General features: G+C 29.0%; 2 protein-coding genes across 2 annotated transcripts in view; one reads left to right on the plus strand and one right to left on the minus strand.

Moving 5' to 3' along the window:
• The window catches only part of LOC118185748 (uncharacterized), an 87195-nt gene extending 68193 nt beyond the window's left edge, over window positions 1-19002 (plus strand). The window contains exon 12 of the mRNA XM_035355652.2: window positions 7878-19002. Coding sequence (XP_035211543.1) covers window positions 7878-8403 — 526 coding nt within the window. The 3' untranslated portion in view covers window positions 8404-19002. The remainder of the gene's footprint in view (window positions 1-7877) is intronic.
• The window catches only part of LOC118185749 (uncharacterized), a 389910-nt gene continuing 385447 nt past the window's right edge, over window positions 18525-22987 (minus strand). The window contains exon 11 of the mRNA XM_085825462.1: window positions 18525-22164. Within this exon, the coding sequence (XP_085681588.1) occupies window positions 22030-22164 (135 nt within the window). The 3' untranslated portion in view covers window positions 18525-22029. The remainder of the gene's footprint in view (window positions 22165-22987) is intronic.

The following is a 22987-nucleotide window of genomic DNA, read 5'->3' on the forward strand; positions in this document are numbered from 1 at the left end:
CATTCAAAATATGATAATTTATCTTGCTCTTTACTTTTTAAGTATTACTCTTAGGTATCCTGACCTCTTAAATGTTTTGTTTTTAAAAGGAAGAAGAGTCTAGGCTATAAATGGGGTAACCATTCATTAATTTAAAATAAATGTTTATTTGAAAATTTCTTTTCTTTTATTATATAGTATTCACATTTTTGCTTCAATTGATTTTTATTCACAAATTTTAATGATTGTCTATAATACATAATAAAGATGTCTTTCTACTAAAATTAATATTAGGAGATAATATAATCAATATTTCTTTAGTGTGTGTATATATATATATGTAATAATAATTTATTTACTAAAGAAATATTGATTACGTTATCTCCTAATATAAATTTAGTAGAAGTATCAAAAGTTTTAGTAGAAGTATTAAATGTTGCAATGATCATACAACATTATATTTATATATATATATATATATATATATATATATATATATATATATATATATGCACTAAGTAAATTTAAGATCATACAACATTATATATACACATGTATATATAGTGCATCCATAAAGTCATAGTGCACTTTTGTTCGGTCACAAGAAAGCAACAAAACAAGGTAGACATGTGAAATCTTCACTAAACAAAAGAAAAACCTTTTAAAGTTTCATACCTATTCAGTGCAATTTGATGTGGGTCCCAGACATGCCGTCACAGTCTACTCCGCAAAGAAAAATGAGGTTATCATGCATCAGGCCACACCACATGTTCACTTTAGCGCTGTTACGTTCATACTCTACATGGGCATGAGGATTTTCAGCAGCCCATATTCGGATGTTATGGTGATGAACATGTCCACTAACGGGGAATGTTGCCTCATCGCTAAATGCAATCCTCTGCAGAAATCGGTTATCGTCGACCTCATGAAGCATATCTGTAGCAAACGTAAGTCATTTGGCATCCGTTTGATAGCATGCACCAGCTGCAACTTGTAAGAGCTTCTTATGTAACTCTTCCATATAGTGTCTACAGACTCACGATGGCCTGCCAAAATGGGGTTTATCCAATAAACTGCCAGTATCCTTCAACTGCTTATTCCACTGATTAATGTTATTTCTATGTGGTGGCATTTTGTTGTACACGCGACAATATTCACGTTGCACTTAGTCACGGATTCAAGTTTGGCAAGCCACAGAACACGCTGAACTCTGTACGGTCCACATCTCGACTGGCGTGGGTGTAGATAGGCTGATCTGCTCCGCATTTCGCTGTGCTGCACTATCAACTGTGTGCGCACACATGCCTGCACATAATACTATGGAAACTTGGAGAATTTTCCTTTTGTTTGGTGAAGATTTCACATTTCTGTCTCGTTTTGTTGCTTACCTGTGACCAAACAAAAGTGCACCATGACTTTATAGACCAACTATACATTTGCATGCAGTGTGGAAAGTTACATCATTAATTTCCCTTTTAAAGCAAGCATTACCTTTTTTTCTTCAATTAGACATTTTCCATGCATGTGAAAAATGTTTATTGAATTTTCAGATATATCATAGTGCATAAAGAAAGAGATAAAATAAATATAGTTTACGTATTCTGATAGTGTATCAAAATTTCGGTACCAAAAAAATTAATAAATTTGCCAAGTCAAAAAGTGTTTTTACCTGTAAAGGAATAAATGGCATAGCATTATTTTTTGTGAGCATATGTATTAATCTGTGCCGTGTAATAGATAATCTTTTAATTTTTGAAAATCACATTTATTTTGATATATTATTTTAAAATTTATATTTAGACTACAAAAAAAACTTTTTTTTTTTTTTTTTTTTTTTTTTTTTTTAAATTATAGCATAAGCAGTAAACCCTTGCTGAATGCAAAGTTACATCATTAAAATATTGCACCAATGGTAAAATCACATTCTGTAAATTTAACTTTCTATTGAAAACAGTGTGTTGAATATAATTCAGATGAAGAAAGTATGTATAATTTAAACAAACTTAAATAATATTGTTATAATTAAAAGGAAGGAAATGGGAATTTGAAGGGGTTTTTATTGCTGCTTAATAAGTAACTGATACAATTATTTTTTAAAAAGATGGAGATTTTTGCTTGGGACAGTGAGATATGCAACTCTTTAAAGTTTTGCGGTTGCTTTTTCTTAACAATCATTTTTAGTTTTTGGAAGTTAAAGCTGCTTTATCTTTTCCTTCATTACTACTGTATTTAGTGCCAGCTGGGGTTATAAGATCATCCAGTTCTTCGTATCTCAATTAACCCCTTAAACTACAACTATGTGTCAGACACGTGGTCTTGTATTCGGGTCAAAACTGATCATCACAGGTCTGAACCATAGTACATCCATCAGGACAAATGTAAATATTACAGGCTTGGCCCCTGGTACAATGATCAAGTCAAATGTAAATATCATAAGCATGGCCCGTGGTGTAAAGTCGCATTTTGCACCATCACAAACAATACAAATCAGGCTTGTGATAGATTCTTATTATCTCTTTGAATCATAATCAGTTGGATAGATGATCATGTTCACACTTATATTTTCTTAAATATTACTGAAGTATACCAAGATGTTTTAAAAAAAGATGATTTTGTGATGAGAACAGTGAGAGTTATGTTGATATTTCTGCTACCGAAAGTGACAGTAGTGATGTTATACATTCTGTATGAAAAAATGCAAGCCATTAATTATGAAGGACAAATTAAGCAAACTAAAACCTATGACCAATTTTTTTAATAAAAAATTTAAAGAAATGTATAAAAGGAAACAGGAAAATATTATCAATGAATTGCTTATGACATTTAAGCGACACATATCTTATAAACAATTCAATCCATCAAAATTGGAAATTTTGTGGGTCAGATTCAGGTTATTGCTATGACTTTAAAATAAATACAGGCCATGATAAAATAAATTGGGATGACAGTGCTTCTGAAAATGTTGTCACAGTCAGTGCTACACATAGGTCACACTTAAAACATAGATAATTGATACTCTTTGGCAAAATTATTTATGACACTATTGTTCACTTATAAAACAAATGCCATTGACACAATATGTGCGAATAGAAAGATGTCAAAAGATTTGTGTAAAGTAAAATCAAAAAGGGGAAATACACAATGAGAAGCTGTAATTGAATACTCTCTGTAAACTGGAAGGATAAATGACATGTTCATATTCTGACAACAAAATAGTACAAATGACTACACAAGGATCCAGTCGTACTTTGAAACCAAGTTGTGTTATGAAGTACAACAAGAGAATCATTGGAATTGATCCAAATACTAGCATGCTTTCCAATCATGAGAAAATACATGGAAGGATATTGAAAAATTTTCTTTTATCTCTTGATATTGGGTATGTTTGAATATTTTAGTCAACAAAATAATGCGAAAAAACAAAGTTACTTTGATTATAGAATCGAGATAGCTGAATCTTTACTGAAGAATATGCCAAAATCGGATTATAAAGGACAAGGATAATTATTGTATGGAGATATACTAGAGAGACTGTATATGCAAAACATTTGGGTCATTTTCCTAAGCATGTTGGCCCAACAATATCGAAATTAAGGCCATCAAGACCTTGTAAAGTTCACACGAAAAATAAAAAATGTAGTGAAACAATGGGGAAGTGCAAGGGGTGCAAAGTTCTATTATAACTATGTTTTGAACGATATCATACCACTGGAGTTTATTAATTTTTAATTATTGATTTTTTATAAATGCTAATTATTTGAATTGCTAATTTATTTAGGAATTGCAGATAAATGCTATGGGTTTGTTATATTTTAGTGATTGATACTAAACTTTTTTTTGGTATATCTACCACAATTTTTACATCAGATTGTAATTACTTATCAAATATTCCACAAAATTAAACCAGTTGCATCTTGCACGTGTATTTACATCCTGTAAGTCATGTATGTTTGGTACAACTTAGGACAGATTTGCCAAACCTTAGAATGGCTCCAAAGCTGCACGATTTGTTTTATGTTTTGGACCCAGGCTGTTGAAACATAAACCATAAGTTAAGGTGTTAATCCATTGAATAATCTTTCTTCCATATCTGGAAATTCTTTGCCAGCAGTTGCTTTTGAAATTTGTGCAAGTTTTCTGACATAATTTTCAGTCTGTGGATCCTTTAAAATTATTAATAACTTCTGTTCAGTGCTGATACAGCAAGTGTTAAATGCTGGTGAATAAACGCTGAATCACATATGAATAAAATTCTTCTCTTGGACAAATTGAATAGAAATAATTAAGAAAATGTGTACATGTAAAATTGTGTCCTGCTAATCCAGTGCTCAGCAAGGATTGATTGTGTTTATGTTTAAATACTTTTTTTTTGGGGGGGGAGAAGTTTTGCTTTCTATATTTTAAGTAGGAAGAATATAGAATTTTAGATCTAAAAATAATAAAATTGTGTAGATATTGTACATTTTTCCCTTGTTATGAGTTCAGAATGTAGGATTGATTATAGTTAAGTTGAAATTAAGACAGAAACTTTGTTCTGTGTTTATCCTTTAAATTTGCTTTCTTCCAAAATAAAATTATAACATGTTATGATGAATATCAAAGGAAAATATGTGTTTTGATGTATCATGTTTTGTTTTTAAACATTTTGTGACTTACTTCTATTTAGTGGTTTATATTTTATTAAAAAATTTTTAAAGAACTATATTTGGATCTAATTTTTTGAATTTATTGGATTTAATTATAAAAATGCTTAGGAAAGGAATGTTTTAAAATAGTATGTTACTGCTTAGAACTTCATATTTCACACATATAGTTTTAAAATGTCTTTTTATTGATAGCTGGTAATTTTGCCTTAACCCATTAACCTCCAAAACTACAAGGAATTATTTTTTTCTCATGAAAATAACAAATATTAAATTAAGCATTTATAACATAAATTTGCATTGAAAATTTAAAAAAAAATGCTCGTTCGTACCTGTGGAAAAAGCGAGTGTTGCGTTCGCGCAACGTCAGCAGAATAATACTACGGATGTTTAGTGAATAGGATCGTACTTGTGCGATGTGTACTTTGAGTGGAACACTGGATTACCTTTTAGCTGTATAACATTTTAAATCTGCAAATCACTTTACTTGTAATATATATTAAATATTAAAATATACATTATATTTTTTTTACAAATACAGATTATTTCAATTTAAAGATTCAAGCATGAAAAGCTTCACTACAATCATGATGTAAATAAATCTATAAACATGTTGTATCTGTGTCACTCTTTACTACGAAGTCCTTTGTTATCATCGGTCGGACTTCATGATAAAATGTCTACCATCTCCATGCAGTGGTTTTTGAATGCTGAATTTACTAGGTCTTCCTGTTGCTGATCTATTTCTGGCTAATTCTACATTCTCAATAGGAGTTTGCAAAAGGAATAATGCAATCTCGCACCTGAAATCTAAAAGAGACTTTTTATTTCCAGTAGTAGAAAGTCGTGATATTTAGATATGGTCTCACCTTATATAATTTATCAGTATTGTCAGTTTGACTATTGTCAGCTAAATGCAAATTCTGCTTCATATGCAAACGTGATATCGATTTTCATACAATAGGAACAGAAATGTCTTATCAAGAGACCAATATATTTCTTCTTGAGGTAAAGAAGGATATCCCGTAAGCAACAATATTCCAATAAATCTTCCCATATAGGCTTCAGATGCAATAAAATTCTGGGAGATTTTTTTGCTGAGCGTATATATTTGTCTGTTCAACAAGAAGAGAGTAAATGTCTAAACCAAAAAGAAAATCGAAAATCTCTCCACTAGTTTTACCTTGTATTTTGTCTTTTGTAGTTTCTCTTCTATCTCTCTTCCTGAAACATAACTGACTTTTCCTTTTTTATCCATTTCAAATTTTCAGTTTTCTGTTTTTTTAACTTTTTCATATGACTACCACTGTTTTTAGAAGGCTGAAAACTTGTTTCTTATGTGAATTTCAACTTTCCCAGCAATATCATTTGGTAAAATATCATTATCATTGTTTAAAACATTGTCATTCCCTTCTTCATCACTAGCTCCTGCAATTTCTGGGGGAACAACAACATCAGTTTCTTTCTGGTCACTATTAACATTATCATCATCTGTTTCTTTATCATAAAATCTTTAACCCCTTCGCGCCGACTGTCATGTCTACGTGCCAGCAACGAACACACTCACCTACCGGCCGACACGCAGGTGTGCCAGAGCATTTTCCCGTTTACTACCGACTGTCACGTATTTGTGCAAGTACCCTGGAACGTTTTAGAAACTATAATTTTTGCCACAAGATGGCACTGTATGTCCATATGGTTTCAGATACATGTACATTAGACCTTCTACTCGAAATGAGAGAAGCATGACTCACATACACGTGTTTTTGATTATATAAACAAACGGGGAACTAAATGTTTCCGAATGGCGTGATTTATGATGTCTCTTTAAATCGCACTTTATTCGCACGTGGTAGTTGTTTATTGTAAGTAGAAGTTTTATATGCGCTAAAGCGTTGAGTATTTCGGTTTACAGTTCAGTTTCTAGAAAATAATTAGATCTTGTTAGACGTGAATTCTTTCTGTTTTTACCGTTGCAATGTCGAAGCATCGAAAATGTTTAACAGAGCATGAAATAGCAGAAATGATGCAAACTATTTCAGATATTGATTCTGAAATTCTGATATTCTGGTATTGATTCTGAAAGATTAACTGAAAGACATTTTCCGAAACTTTGTTTAGAAGAGACTGATAAGAAAATGAGACGACGATGCTTCGTTTGTTCACATTCCCAGAAAAATCCTCCAAAACGGCAAATGAGTTATTACAAGTTCAAGGAATGTAATGCAGGACTGTGTGTAGATCCCTGTTTTCAAATTTTTCATACAAAAAGAGAATTTTAAGTAATATATTTAGTTTTCAGATGTATAATGTTAAAAGTCATAAAATGGTGAGTAATTAAAATAAAACATGTAAAATATGCATTTAAACAAGAAATAAGGTAATTAAAGTATATATATATAAATATCTATAAAGCATAAGCCGTTTAAATACTCTATAGAGCATTATTAAACAATGCGTTGATACTTCGGAAATTTCATGGATTTAGGCTTAGTAGCAAAAAAGCCCCCGGCCCTGGAGAGACACTCGCAGAAGACACTGCCGGCCTCCGCGATAAGCGCGTGTTTTCGTTACCCGGCTCGAAGGGGTTAAAGGGCTTCTTCTAATATAAGATAAATTGTTATAGACATTTTTAAAGCAGCCAGAACATGAACCGGAACATCGAAAGGAATGAGTAAAAAAAAGGGATTACCAGTTTCCTGCTGACGTTGCGTCAGCGCAACACCTGTTTTCCCTTCCTTCCCAACACAAATATAAACATTTGATTGATGTAATGTTCTGATAAATGGTGACCTTGTCTAAGAATATACCACTCATAAAGACGGTGATTCTTTCGTTAAATATTTTTGGCAAAAATACCTGGTCGAAAATTTTGCTTAAAGTATGAGATTAATTATTATAAATAAAATGATTGTTGAAAGCAAATATTTTTTACAGAAATAATCTTCATAATATTCCCTACACAAAATCATCTGCTGGTATAAAATATCTTAGGTAGTTATATTTATATACGCATTTATTTTTACCGTTGCGTCAACGCAACACCAGTGGCTAATGGGTTAAATGCCACTTTAATATGCACTATCGTTGGTGTAGTGTTTACAAAATATTTTTTAATTAGAATAACATGTCTGTTTTAGTGCTAGTATTAATGTAGATCTAATACTTTCCACCCATTAATTTTAATAATTTGTAATTTTTTAAAAATAATTATATATATATATATATATATATATTTTTTTTTTCTCATGTTAGGTGTTTAGTCCCATTAGGTGAAATGAAAAGTTTTAGCCCTACTAACTGTCTTAGTTTACTGACTGAGAACATACTGCCAATTACAGATCCTTCTACCTTTACACCATTGCAAAGTACAGAAAATTTACAGGCTGAGAACTTACTATCAGTTGCAAATCCTTCTACTTTCTCTCCGTTGCAGAGTACAGAAAATGTACACACTGAGAACTTACTACCAGTTACAAATCCTTCTGTCTTTTCACCACTGCAAAATATAGAAACTATGCCTGATAAATTTAATAATCCAGAATTACCCAAGTGGGCTATTGTTTCAGCAAGTCAACAAACTCTTATTGCAGTAGACAATGGTGACGAAAACTCAGAAATGCATTTAACTTCCAATACTAGTAGTTGTGAATCAGTTATTGATAATTCACTGGATGAAAGTGAGCTGTCTCTTGTATCATTCACTGAAGAACAAAATTTAGCTCTCCTTAGAGCTGCAGTTCATGACATGGAGCAGAGGCGAAATTGTTTGAAATTATAATCCAGATTTTATTGACTATATTATAATTTGAAGTTTATACTTTGTGTAAATTTTATTGGTTATAATTGTATGTCATTTATAAAACAATTAGTGTTAAATTAATCACATAGCATGTGAATTTTTCTGATTTGGTTTTTAACGAATCTCTTAATATATTAAAATTTTTTATGATTATTTGTTACTTTATTTTAAGTTGATCACATGTGCTTATTTTTTATTTATTTTGTGACCTTAGCAAATTCAGTATTAATTTTAAAAAGTGGTTATTAGTTGAAAAGAGAAAGATTTTTTTTTAATTGTAAAACTGATTGACAACTGTATGTGTGTGAAAAGTCAGTCCTATTGCTGATATAATATGCTGAAGTTTTTAATTTTTTAGTGTGTTTAGAATATTACATGGTAGCATTCATATGTTTATTGTACTTTTAACAGTAATCTAAAAAAAAAAAAAAATGTCCAATTTCATGTAGTATTAAAATAAGAATTTGGAAGATTTTATAAGAAACTTGCACATAATAGTAAAATTTTGTTTTAGTTAAATTTATTAAAATTCTCAAAAATAAAATTTAATTTAAATGACATACCCTAATAAGCATAAATTTATTGTATCTTAATGGAAAATATGCATATCAGTATGGTTTAAGTATTGTTTTTACTTAATACTAGTTGAGATAACGAATTTCTCAACGGTTTTTTGGTATTTTTCCCTTTTTTTAAGTATTGTAATTTTGCTGCAATTATTTTTGCATTATTTTAATTTATGTATGATATACTGTGGAAGTCCAGTTGATATGCAAACTACAAATATTACATTATTTATTTAAAAATAAATAATAACTCTGTATATTACATCAACAGTTTTCCTGTTTCCATTTTGGAAATTAAGTTCTTTTATTACCTTGTGTATATTGTTCGAATTATTTGCAAGTGGACTTCAGATTTCTTAAATCAGGATTGATAATATTTGGCATTTTAAAGGCGAACTAAAGATCTACAGTTTTAATATAAATTTCATAGTAGTATCAGGCTGTACCACCAAAATAACTAAAATATATTCATTAATATAGTAATTAATAAGTATTGTAGGTTATTTTAAAATTCTTCTAATCGAATGATATTTTGAACAATAGTAAACATATGTGGGCAAAGAAGAATGCATTTTTCTTCTAATCTGAAACTGTGTTTGTACTGTTGTTAAATGAATATAGCTTTGTACTTAAAATTTCTCCTAGAAAAAGTTGATCTTGTCAAGAGAAAAATATTCTCTAATTTGAAACAAAAAGGTTTTTACAGTTTATGGCTTGCTGCTAAAGGCATTATTTTCTACCTGTCAAACAGTCTGCTATGATGATTTAATTTGATGACCACAGAATTAAAACAGGATCAGAGGCCTGTTTTATTAAAAAGCATGTAAAATTTCTGAATTTCATGTGTGTGTGTTTTGTGTTGATAAAAAATCGAGTAAATATGAAAGAATCTGATTTAATTTTATTTTAAATCTGTTTTTTAAAAAATTGTTTAATAATTACTTGATTGATCTATTCACAGTAGCATTTACCAATATTACTTTCTTATTGATGTGGCATATAATGTAATGAAACTACTCTAGGTATTGTTATATTTAAAATTTTGAGGTAGAATCCTGAACTATTCAAACCATGTATTATTACTTAGTGCATACAATCATGTATTAAAAGCACTTTGCATCAAGTGATTAGCTTAGAAAAACTGTTAATTCACATTTGTATTTTGCCAAGTATGATTTTGTAAAATAGATTGTCTTTTATAATTTTTGTTACTTTTTATTTTAATATTATTTCTTCAGGTAAATTACAATTAGATGCATTTTGTTTCATACAAATTTGGTATATGCTGTTGATATTAAGCAGGGAGACTGAAGCAGAATTTTTTCAGTGAATAAATTTTTAGAAATCCAAAAATATTGATAACTATTTATTTTAATACTTTTGAATCAAATATGTGATAGGTAAGTCCAACACTAATCCTCTTTATGTATGGAAACTAATCTGCATTAATAAAATTGCTAAGTGTTTCTCAACAAGTTAAAAAGGAGTTACTTTTAAAATGTGAAAAAATATTTTGAAATAAATTGTTTCAATGTTAATTTTTCAAAAAGATTTGTGTTGTAATGTTGAATTATAATTTTGAATCTTGTGCCATCTATCAACATATTTTTTATTGGGAAAAATAAATAAATAAATTAAAAAAATCTGCAAGTTTAAGGGTTTCATATTATGCTCAAAGAGGCATTTTATTTTCATTTACACATGCATACATGTTTCTAGAGCAGTGGTTCTCAACCTTTTGACTAATGTGTACCATCTAATCCAAAATTAAAAAACTTAAGTACCACATTTACAACCACATTTTACAATGACTATCTTTCACCTTCTCAATAGTAATATTAAAAAATTATATTTTGCCATTTCAACAGCCAATTGGCTATTTGTATTAAATATGCATATATTAAAATATTAGATTAAAAATTAGTTACTATTTTAATTATCAAAATTTAAGTTATTCTAAAATTTAGTATAAATTTTACTGTGAGAATTAGTTAATTATATATAGAACTATAGTGTGAATAGTTCTAAAATTTAATGTGAAATTTGGGGCTCTTTAAAAGAGAGTAATTAATTTATTCCTGGTCTTATTTTATATAACTTTAACTGCAAATTAGGATCCACTTTTAAATTTGTTCTGTATTTATTTTTCAAATATAACATGGAAGAAAACCCTTGTTCACACATATAAGTTGTGCAAAAAGGCAATAAAAATTTTATAGCTTTATTTGAAACGGGTTTAAATTCTTTTTTTCAGTTCAGCCAAAAGTTAACAAATGTGTTATTTTTGAAATCTTCAGTTAGAGTTCAATCGCAGAAAATTTCTATCAATTGTTCTTTTTCTTAAGAAGATTTTGAGCCCACCAGCGGCCGAGCGGTAAAGTCGCTGAACACTGGTAGTTTGGTCCGAGGTTCGAATCCCGCCAACGGGCTGGCTGCATGGGTGTTTTCGTGGTTTTCCCCATGTGTAACATATATACGAGCCAGTTTCCCTTAGAAAGTCCTCCACGAAGGCATCCCTCCCCTTAGGCAGATAGCCCTCGTGTGCTTTGCCATAATTAAGTACACCACCAAACACACCAAACTTAAGAAGATTTTTGAATTTAGTTGTTAAAAATACTTTGTTTCTTTGTGTACCACCTGTTTTTATCTTGCATACCACCAGTAGTATGCTTACCACGGGTTGAGAATCGCTGTTCTAGAGCATTTGGGCTAAAAATGTTTAAAAAACAGCATATCTTTAGAATTTCCAGTAGACAGTGTCATGTGCGAAATATAAAAATGTTTTATTCCATTCAGTGTTGTCATTGCTAGGTTTGAAATCATTTGTCTTCTTAATCAAAAATTCTTTGAATTTTTACAAAATATGAAATAGATAATAAAACAAATTCAAAATTTGGGTTTCCATGTGACCATATTCAAGTGGATGATATGTTATTCAAAATTTGATGGCTGTAAGTACAGTTGTTTTTTAACAGTGCAAGAAACATACATACATTCATACTAGAGTCTTCATTATTTAATTTCTTTAAATATAATACAGGGCAATAATATTTGGTGGCAACAATTTGAAAAGTGATTCAACTTTTAATGCTATCTCATGATTGATAATATGGGCTAATGCCCCCTTTGGGTTGATAAGAAAAAGATTATTTTAAGACAGAAAACATAAATAATAATGTTGGTACTAATTATTTAGCACTTTTACGTGTGTTTTAAATTTTTTAAAAGTAAAATTTAGTAATTATTTTAAACTGTATGTCATTAAAACTGCAGTGTCATGAAAGCCAAAAGGTAATAAAACCATATTTATTTTACAAGTACCCTACAATGCAAAAAAATTCAGGACAGTTCAGATACAAATAAATTTCATATATTCAGAAATTTTAGCCATACAGAAGAAATCAGTATTGCGTGTAGCCACTATAGGCAAGAACTGCTGCAGCTACACAGACATGCAGTGGAATTAATTCTGGTTGGCAGCTTAGCATACTGCAGTCCATGAGATTTCAATTCTTTGCTAGATTTCATTTATTGTAGCTGCTACTGTTCATTGTTTTATCCATCTCTTTGTTGCTCTGAACAAGGTGTATTTTAATCATTAAAAGTTTGGCAAATATGCTGACTAAGCTAGAAATATGTGTACCCTGTCTGTCAGGGAAATAATGAGTGTGGTATGTAGTTGAGCATTCTTCTTAATTAGGTGGATCTTAAAATATGAGATAACCACAGGCTGTAACACTATAATGTAGTGCTGACTGCTCAGAATATCAGATGTATGAGGTCATAGTCATTAGCACCTTAAAATAAAATTCTGGGTTGGTATAATAATGCATAATACAAGACACCACGAATCAATCTCTTCAGTTCTGTCACCAGTAGCCATGACCATCATAATGCTGCACGCAGAAGTGTGATTTGTATGAAAAGCTCAGGTCATACCATTCATGAACCAGTGTGTATAATTCAAAGCACCATTCTAATTAGATACCTATGGTGTGAAGTGATAGGTAGGCAAAGCAATGATCATCTTGGAAATAGTTCACAATGCTGCAGATGGCATTGCACTGTATGTATGAATACTTTTTCTGTGCCACATGTCTTCATTCTTTGAGGTATGGTGTACATCAGGGGTTCCCAACCCTATGCCCGCGGTCACCATGGTGCCTGCCGAACATTTAACATGTGCCTGCTGCTGTGCGAACACAATAAAAATGTTTTAGCTTTCAATAAAATTCTATGTGAAAGTTTTCTCATTGATACCAGCACAAAGCCAAATGTGACCGATTTCTTTTTTATATGTGCATGTATTATTAACTCTGTCTAACTGTAAATTCACCTTGAAAAAGTAAATACTGTCCACTGTCCAACAAATATTCTAGAATGTGCTCTGGGACAAAACGTTTGGGAACCCTTGGTGTACATAGCTGCCTATTCTCCTAAGAGACTCCCAGTTTTTTTGTCACGTCTTCAGGTACATCATCAATCTCCCAGGTTTTGATCTTTTAACCTTTATTAAGGAAAATGTTGAAATTTTTTAATTAAAAATTATGTAAATTTTATACTCTCACTCTTAGTGATTTGCAAAATAATTTTATCTGAATTTTATTTACTTTTTTCTTATTACATTTTACTGACCTTTTTCTAATTGAATTTCATTTGATCTGCATTATGTTAATCTACTGTAGACATTTGTAGATTTTTATATGAAGATTCAAGCAAGGTCTGATCAGTTCATATTTGTATTTAATTTTATTTTACTTCAATATATGGTGTATTATTAAGTTTACCCACACGGATATTATGTTTATTAATACAGTACAAAGTCTTTAATCCAGATACGTCGGGACTTTGGCAATTCCGGATTAGGGTTTTTTCCCGGATTATAGATCATCAATTTAAATCTGGTAAGATGGCATGTAGAAATTATAAAATTAAAAATATGAAACCATAATTTATGAAATAAAGAGCAATGATCTAAAGGGTATCAAAATTTACAAAAAAAAAAAAATTAATATTTATTTGTTTATTTTATTAAACATTTCTTTCAATGTAAGTTGTTTAAGTTGCTTCGTTTTTTGTGCTAATACTTTCTCTTTAATTCTATAAACAGGCATAATTTCTTGTTCAGTTCCACTGTTCAAGTCCTGTAATTGCTGTGTCGAGAATACCGACTAACTTGTCAATCGAAATATTTTCATATCCAATAACCTCTCTGTCACTTTCTTCACTATCGGAAGTGGTACATCCAAACATGCTTTCGCTTTGTAGATCCTTTGGCAGCTCCAGAATCGGAAACACTTTTTGAAATAATCGAAAGTTCAAGCTTACTTTTTATAAAATTGCTCTAACAATCTGCAAAAAATAATAAGCTGGATCCAATTAGAAGATTAAGGAACAATGCAGTCTGCAACATTAACTGAAATAGATAATTTTAGTCTAGCTTATACCGTCCATTATACGTTAAACGCGCATGTGTAAACGTGTTATGCGTTTACATAAATGCGCAGAAAGTTTGTAGCTTTGAGGTCCGGATTATGGACGCCCGTATTAAAGACATTGTACTGTAATTAGTTTTATTTTTTAAGTACTTTCATAAATAGAAGCTTTTTATTCCTACTCAGGATTTGCTTTGTATACAAATGTAAGAAAATTATAAAATGAAATTAGTGGAAGAGCATAGCATTTAGAATATCAAATTATGTATAATCTAATATGTTTTGCATCAGAATTGTGTATTACAAATAGTTCAATAACTTGAATTGTGCCTTATAAAGTGGGTTTAAATCAGTTTGGTGTTCTTTGTAAATGGCATCACTGAACAGCAAGTATTACCTTTCGGTTTTTAGATTTTAAGGTTGGTAGCTATGGATGTGTGATGGTGAACAATTTATACATTCTATGGATATCAGATGTCTCCTCTCGTGGATGTTAATGCATCTGAGTCATTATGATCTTGCATCCATCCATTTACTCTTTGTTCATCAATTTCATGTTCACATGACAGCAACTAAATTTTCCGCCTGTGTGCGAATAGGAGTTTTGAAGAAAAGATAATTCACAATCACCAGGCATTATAATTCTTCTGTGATCATATTTATAAATTCAGATGTTATCCTAATTTGAGTTTTATCTTTTTATATGATGCATATTTATATCTTCTATGTAAATGAGTAATAAGTAAACATTTGCATATGGAAGATCTACTTTCATAAACTGTGCTTCTGGGTACCATTAATGTGTTGTGCGTATACAACATTTAATCTTTTGCATGTGCTGCCATGCTTATATATGTTAATTTCAACAGATGTCCAAGAGGTCTACGGGGTGCTTTCTTCATAGCCTAATTCTAATAATCAGCAATTTATGTTACCTGTGCCTTAATGAGTTTCATAAGGAAATCTTTTATTTTTGCTAGTAACTTTTGTCTAGATATTTAAGACTGGCATAGTTTCGTTATTCTTAAAATATCTGTTTGCAATCAGATAACAGTATCGCATAGTTTTATGTTTTTATTAAATCTATGAATTACATAGTTATAGAAGTTAGGTAATTTTGTATGTTATATTAAACTATTATAGATTAGTTGAAAACTGATTTGAATAATTTTAGTTATAATAAATAACATACTTATAATTCTTTAGTTTAATTTGTTTCAAGAATTAATTTCAGAAAAACAGTTTTTTTTTTTTTTTTTTTTTTTTTGTTTGTTTGTTTGTTTAAGGAATGAAATGCAACTTTATATTATTGGATTTGAGAGCTTATAAAAATGTTGAACTATTAAAAAAATATCCATGAATAGTTACATAATCTAAAATATATTAATTTACACTTATTTATCAAGTTTCAAATAAGTAAAGCTAATCATATGATTTCAGAGCAAACTAGTTATCTTATCATAAAGTGTAACAAATTTTATCATTAAATTTTATTTTGCAGTGAAGTCAGTTATGAATGAGATAATTTATATTCATAGCATTGTATGCATGAAAAACGAATTCTTATACTGTTAATTATGGAATGTATGCATGAAAAATGAGTGCTTATACTGTTAATTATGGAATGTATGCATGAAAAATGAGTGCTTATACTGTTAATTATGGAATATATGCATGAAGAGTGAGTGCTTAGACTGTTAATTAGAGGTTATTCAGTTCAGTGATCCTCAATTGCTGTGTTTCTAATTCACATTATATGTTTTAAAAATTGTCATAAATTAAAATTTTAAATTTTAAAATTTAAAAAAAATTTTACAAAGTTTTAGTAATTACATACAAAAAAAATTATTAAATTTTTCTTTTGTATGTAATTACTTTAAAATTCTGTATTTTATGAATGAAATTTATATATACAAATTTTCAGTTAGTAACAAAAACTAGGAGCATATAATAAAATTAAATCAAAAATAATTACATAGCTTTTAAAACCTGCAATATATAGTTATTATAATAAGATAAATTTTTATTTTGCAACAATTTATAAATCCTGCTTTTTCTTTTTTTTCCAAATTTATTGTTCTCCCTCCCCTCTTAGAAAAGTTTAGAGATTGTAAACATGTGGTGATATTAAAAAAAAAAAAAAGTTTATAAATTTTTTAGTATTTAAGATTTTGTATAAAAATAATTTAATCCAGTTATTCATGGTTTATGAAATCTTGAATCAAGCATGAGAAAATTTATGAAACATGAATGAGAATTAATAAAGATATAGATTCATATTTATAATTTTAATGTCTAAGATGGTACTTGTTGGTTCAGAATTGAGTATTTTTTGGTTCTGTTGTATAACTGAAAACAGTGTAGAAGAAAAAAATAATAATTTATATAATCAGAGAGCAAGTAGATTAATTTAAGAGCAGACTCATTACAATTGACATTATGAATTGCTGAAAGAGTAGCTTAATAAAACTAAACACTGGCTAGTGCTAAAAAGCATTTAAGAAAGTGAGTATTCTGATTTTTTATTGAGTAAAGAAATTCGTTTTTCCTAAATAATTATCCCCCCCCCTCCCAAAAAGAGCATTTTTCCAAATTTATTATTGCTTTTGCTTCTTTCTATATGTTTTATTAGTTTCACCTTTTTCAGTTTTATAAATGTGTTTTCGAAATTAGAAATTTGAATTATTTTTCATCATAAGAAATATATGCCGAGCATTTTTCTGTAGAAACCTGTATCTGTCGACTTGATACTTCCAACAAGGAAATGTACTATTGTCATTAGCTCATTGTAACTGTGTTCAAATTGTTCTAATCATAAGACACATATCTCTTAGATTATTTATTATTTTAATAAACAAAGAATGAAACAGAATAACAGACTTTAAAAACTTTTTATTGATAATACTAACTTTGAAAATAAAAATAAATAAACTATAATAAAAGATAAAAACAACATGTGTAATTTAGTGGTGGCTTTTAAGCAATATTGGTGCATACTTCTTTTCGTAGAGAATTGTGTTGGCCTAAAATAAAACAAAGAAATTTTTTTAAAAATAAAGAGATTTTAAATAGCAGTGCTCAATAAAGGCCACAGCCTTTAATTTATAGTTATGAGAAATTAATCCTTATTTCCTAGTTTTATGTATTTTGTTTTTATAAATGTTAAAAAAAAAAAACAATGTTATTGAAGCACATATTAAATTATTTTTCTCTTTAGAGATCTAAAATCTAGTATCTTTATATAACTCCCTAATGAAAATGCAGTTAAAGAAATATGTAAGATTTTAATCATATTATATACCTTTTGCTAATATTGTTTTTCATTAATATGTCTGTAGTACTTTACTGTATTCATGTAAATATTTGATGACTTGTTATCTTTGTGAATTTTACAACACAAACTTAATATCGTCAAAAATTCACTAGCAATAGAAGAACATATTTCAGGTAATTACAAGTTAAAGTAATTTACACTTTTGCAATTCTGTACTTATGTTTTAGACTATTAGTCTGTTACTTAAAAATAGGCACTTCAAGATCATGGCAACTCTTCCTTCATTTGATTTGCAACTTCTGTCTTCATCACCACATAGAAGGAATTAGAGCATTCAAACATTTTTTTTTTTTTCCTGTAGCAGACATAGTTATGAAAGAAATTACCCTGAAGTGCCTATTTTAATGTGGTAGACTACAATATATTCCATTTGATTATGCTTAATATAGATTTGCCATCTTTTGTGATGAATGGTCATGCAAAGAATAAAGAATGTATTTATTTACAATAAATTAAAAGATAATTCAATTTTATATCATATTTTAAAACATTTTTAACAACTTACTGGAGTAGATTAAAGCAAATATTTTCTCAAATTAAACATAGTGGTATTCTTTATATTAAGTGCCTTTTAATATAATGCATTTTATAATAGATGTCACTGATTGGTTTTTAAGTACAAATATAATATCCATATCATATGAATATATCAAATGATTTGTTATTTATGACATATATGCAATTGAAGTATTTCTGTGCATGGATATGGATGTTTTGTATAATTATGTTTACATATGTACAGTAGTTTTATATGTAATATGATGCTTTTCTTTTTTTTTTAAGATTTTACATTATTAGTCATTTCCCAAAGGGTGATCAATATTTTTTTCATTTATCTTCTAATTATATGTTATTGATTCATTCATTAGAATATATTGTAGGGAAAATGTTTGGAGAGTATAACCTTTTTAAAATTTATTTACATGTAACAAAAGTGTTCATTTTTTTCTTGTATTATGAGTTGTAACAACAGTTGTGTTCATTTGCTAAATGAGTAGACAATGCAGCAGTATGAGTGCATATATTTATATATCTAATTAAACCACAAAGGACAGCAATAAATGTACATTAAAATTCTTAATTACATAGTAGATACTCAAAGTATTTTTAAGCAGTTTATTAACAGCCATAATAAATATGGAAATATTTATAAAAATATTGAACAGTTATTAAAGTGAATGTATATACAATCAAAAATTATGCATAAAACATTTTTGGAAATAAAGAATGAATACTATTAGTATTTTTTGTCTTTGTATTTTGTAACATTGACATATTGATATTAGAAACAGATAAGATTATATTTATTAACATTTGGAGCTTAAATTGCCATGCATAATGCACTTGAATTTTACTAACCAGTGAAATCGTATATATCCACTGTGTCCATGAAAGACCTTATCTGAACTTTATTTCAGTACCATTAGTCATAGACATACACTTCCTGTTACAGAAATGTCTCAAACAATGCAAATATTCATTGTTTGGGTATTTTTAAATATTAAAAGAAAATCAGTTTTGTGAAATCTTAACTTTTTATACGTCCCACTGGTTCCCCATATTTATAGTATTTATGAATTTTTTTTACATTTTATATTAATTCTAATAAGATACAAAAAGTTTGATCCCGTCATGATCGAAATTGACATGAATATTTTACTTTAAAGCTAGAAATTATATTCGTGGACCGTACATAAATTGAAGAATGAAATGTTTGCATTTATATGCAATTAATAAAATCTCAGTTTAAAAAAAGGTTTCTGATGTTAACAGATTAAGTGAGAAGAATTCTTCTGAAGACTGTTATGAAACACATTGATCAATACAATTTAGAAAAATTTATTCTAGAAAACTTGGGATCTCAAACTTGGGTATTGGGATCTCAAAATTATTACAGGAATAAAAAATTTGAAGTAATATTCGGTGATGTTTCTGAAGTAATAAAACTTCATGAGATTTTTAATAATGTATTTTTGCAGATTTTTTTACAATTTTAGTAATGTATTCAATAAATTTTAATAATGTATCGAAACTTAAAAATAATTTGTGTGAAAATTATTTTGGCATACCAGTTAAAAAGTGTATATTAATAAGTAACAAAAGAATGTCCTTCAGTAGCATTTAAGAATAAAAAATGAATCTCAAATTATTCTAATTGATTTATTAATCAACCTCTCAAGGCAAGTTAGAAGTGACATCATATATCCCAAATGCTGAAACTAAATACCTCAGCCAATTTTTCTCATATAAGAGTCAAACTAATGTTTTATTTTTTTTATAATGAGTATAAATTTCTCTTAAATATGGATCCTGTATGATGTATAAAAAGTTAGAAAGTTAAGTATTATATAATTGTTTCAGATTTGAAAATGGCAACTTGAATATTTGTGTCATTTAACCTTTTTTATTGTTGGAAATATATGTCTGTGACCAACAGTTGCAGAAATAAAGGCCAGCTAAGAACTCCTATCGATACTGTGTATCTGTTTTGTACTGTAGAAAAATTTTAGTAATAAGGAGAATAATATAAAAATTCTTATAATCTAGTAAATGAAGATATTCATACACATGCGATTTTTATATACAGTGCAGCTCTTTATATGGGCATGAATATTTTCTTTAAATTATAAATCACATTTCCAATAGAGTCGCATTTTATCCTGAATATAGTAGCAAATCTTTTTTACCCTCTTTTTGTAACTAGTTTTAAACAACATGAAAACTTAATTTCTTTTTTCTTACTTACTTTTTCCTACTTTTTTAAGTACATTTCTGTGATAGTTTCCTGTACAAAAATCATATTAATTTTATGTGCATTGATTTCAGAGATGCATTTCTAATTTTAAATTTATAAAAATGTTTTTAATTATTTTCTCATAAAGGAATCGGTCAAAACACCAAATCAGTGTATGTAACAAAGCTGCCAAATAACCTGGTAAAACAAAGAGACTCCTGCTGTATTATTGCTTTTCCCAGTCTCCCGGCAGATCATTGATCTCCCAGTTTTTAAATTTTAGCCTTTACAAAGGAAAATTTTTCCCATCAATAAATGAAACTTAAAATAGCTAATTCCATCCCACCTAAACCCCAGTGATTTTTAGTATAATTTTTCTTATTAAATTTTACTTGCTCTTAGTTGTCTTAATCTTCTGTAAACATACATAGAGCTTTTTATGAAGATAATGTTTAATCAGTCAGATTACTTCAGTAATTTTTCATCATTAATACATTAACCTTTTTACGTCAGTAAAAGATACATTACTAAGTATATTCATGCAATAGTATGTGCATTAATTTCAATCTTATTTCATCACATTTAAAAGCACTTTTATTTATGATTTCCCTCCCCCTTCTCAAACTTTTTGGAAAATAAAAGTGTAAGAAAATAATAAGGTTTTATGTTTATTGACTAGTTATCTTATTAGTGTGCCCTTACAGGTACTCTTGCTTTCATGGGCTCCCACCAGAATGCAAGCTAGTTAATGTATTTAAATACATTAACTAGTATTTAAATACAGAGTACCTGAGATTGAGAAAGAGCTTATGAGAGTTATTGTTGACAGTCTCATTGTGTTTCTTCCTAGGTCTGAATTACTTGTTATAGCTTAAGCATGGCTAACTGTAATTACTCAAGTTGAGAACTCAGCTAAATGCTTTAGTTGCATTTTGTCTTATAATCTTATTATTTTGCCTTAACTTTATTACTGTCATTTTTTCAAGCTGAGAGTTTACTCTTTGTTATTACACAGGTTGTGTAGCTGTTAGGCTGATGAAATAATAATGCTACTTTTGTGCTGGAGTTACTTTACTTAAATGATAAGATAGAGTGATTAGTCACCTGATTGTTCTCATGGATCTGTGGTTAACATTTGAAATAGTTAAAGTTTAGAAAATGAAATTAGCCAAAGAATATAAAATACAGAATAGCTATCTAATGTTGATATATTCTGCATCAGAATCATTTATATGCATTTTCGTAACCTGAATTATGCATTAAGCAGAGTTCTTTTGAAATGGCAGCATGAGAAACCTCCCCAAAACTCTTTGTTTTTCATATTTCAAGGCTGGCAGCAATGATATAATATTCAACTTTTATCTGATTAATCCTTTCTTTATCTGAATAGAAATTTATTTTAGTTCAGCAGAATCATTCTTAGGTAATAAATTTGCTGGATCTTGCTTTTCAGTTCTCAGCAAAAACATCCTGTGGAAGCTCGATAATCGTCACTTAACAGCAGTATTCAGTGAAAAGTTGCCTTTCTTTCCCATTTCAAACAGCACTAATGAAGAACTGTTCAGAAGGTTGTGGGAAAGATGTTTGCTTCCTTGTTAACGTAACTTGTGTTTTTTTGTGAAGAAGATCCTGTCTCAGTTTCTTCACTTCATATTCAGCTTGTGCTCTGAGCTGCAAATAGTAAATAAAATTCAGAGAATATAATGATTAAAGAGAAGAATATTAATTTTTGCTACTAAATTAGCAGTGTAATGTCTTCTTATTTTAAACTAAGGAATGGTTTTTGTATAATGTATGATTGAATAGTCATTTGCTTCAATTTAGCTAGAAGATTGAATGAATTTTTTATGCAACAGCTCATAATAAACCCTTAAATACTCAGTACAAAAATTCCGCACTTTAGTAACTTAATAGGTCCAAACAAACCTGTTCTTAAAGAGTGAAATTCATTCGGAATCGAAAAGAAAATAAAGGGTTGCACATACAGTGCTATTTTTTCCTATGATAGCATACTATATGTGCTATCATGGGAAAAAGGAAAATCTATTTAGATACGTTTATGCACATATTTTCTTAAGGACACTTCAGAAATCACTGTTATCCCATTTAACTTGCAAACTTCTGCCACCTCTCATACAGCCTTCTCATCACATATGTCCCCTTTAGTTGTTAAGTCTTCCACGGGTGAATCAGATACTGACTCTCATTGTATGGTTCTACTAGCCTTATTCTCACTCCATCCACTCATGCCTCAAAGATGACAGTGCAAAGTATGTACTGCATAGTTAAAATAATTTTGTTAATTTATAAAAAACTATGCTTCAAATTTTAAATGCATCATTTATTTATAACATACTATGTTTCAAATTTTAAATGCATCATTTATTTGTTTTAAAATTTTTAATTTTTTAATAGATTATATTTATAGCTCTTATCTCAAACATTGTTAGAAGGTATATGTAATTAACATAGTAACATTCTGAGGACCATAACA

This window comes from Stegodyphus dumicola, chromosome 10 (assembly GCF_044657685.1).
Source record: "Stegodyphus dumicola isolate Sdum_Otavi_A_Nest chromosome 10, ASM4465768v1".
Classification (NCBI taxonomy): Eukaryota; Metazoa; Arthropoda; class Arachnida; order Araneae; family Eresidae; genus Stegodyphus; species Stegodyphus dumicola.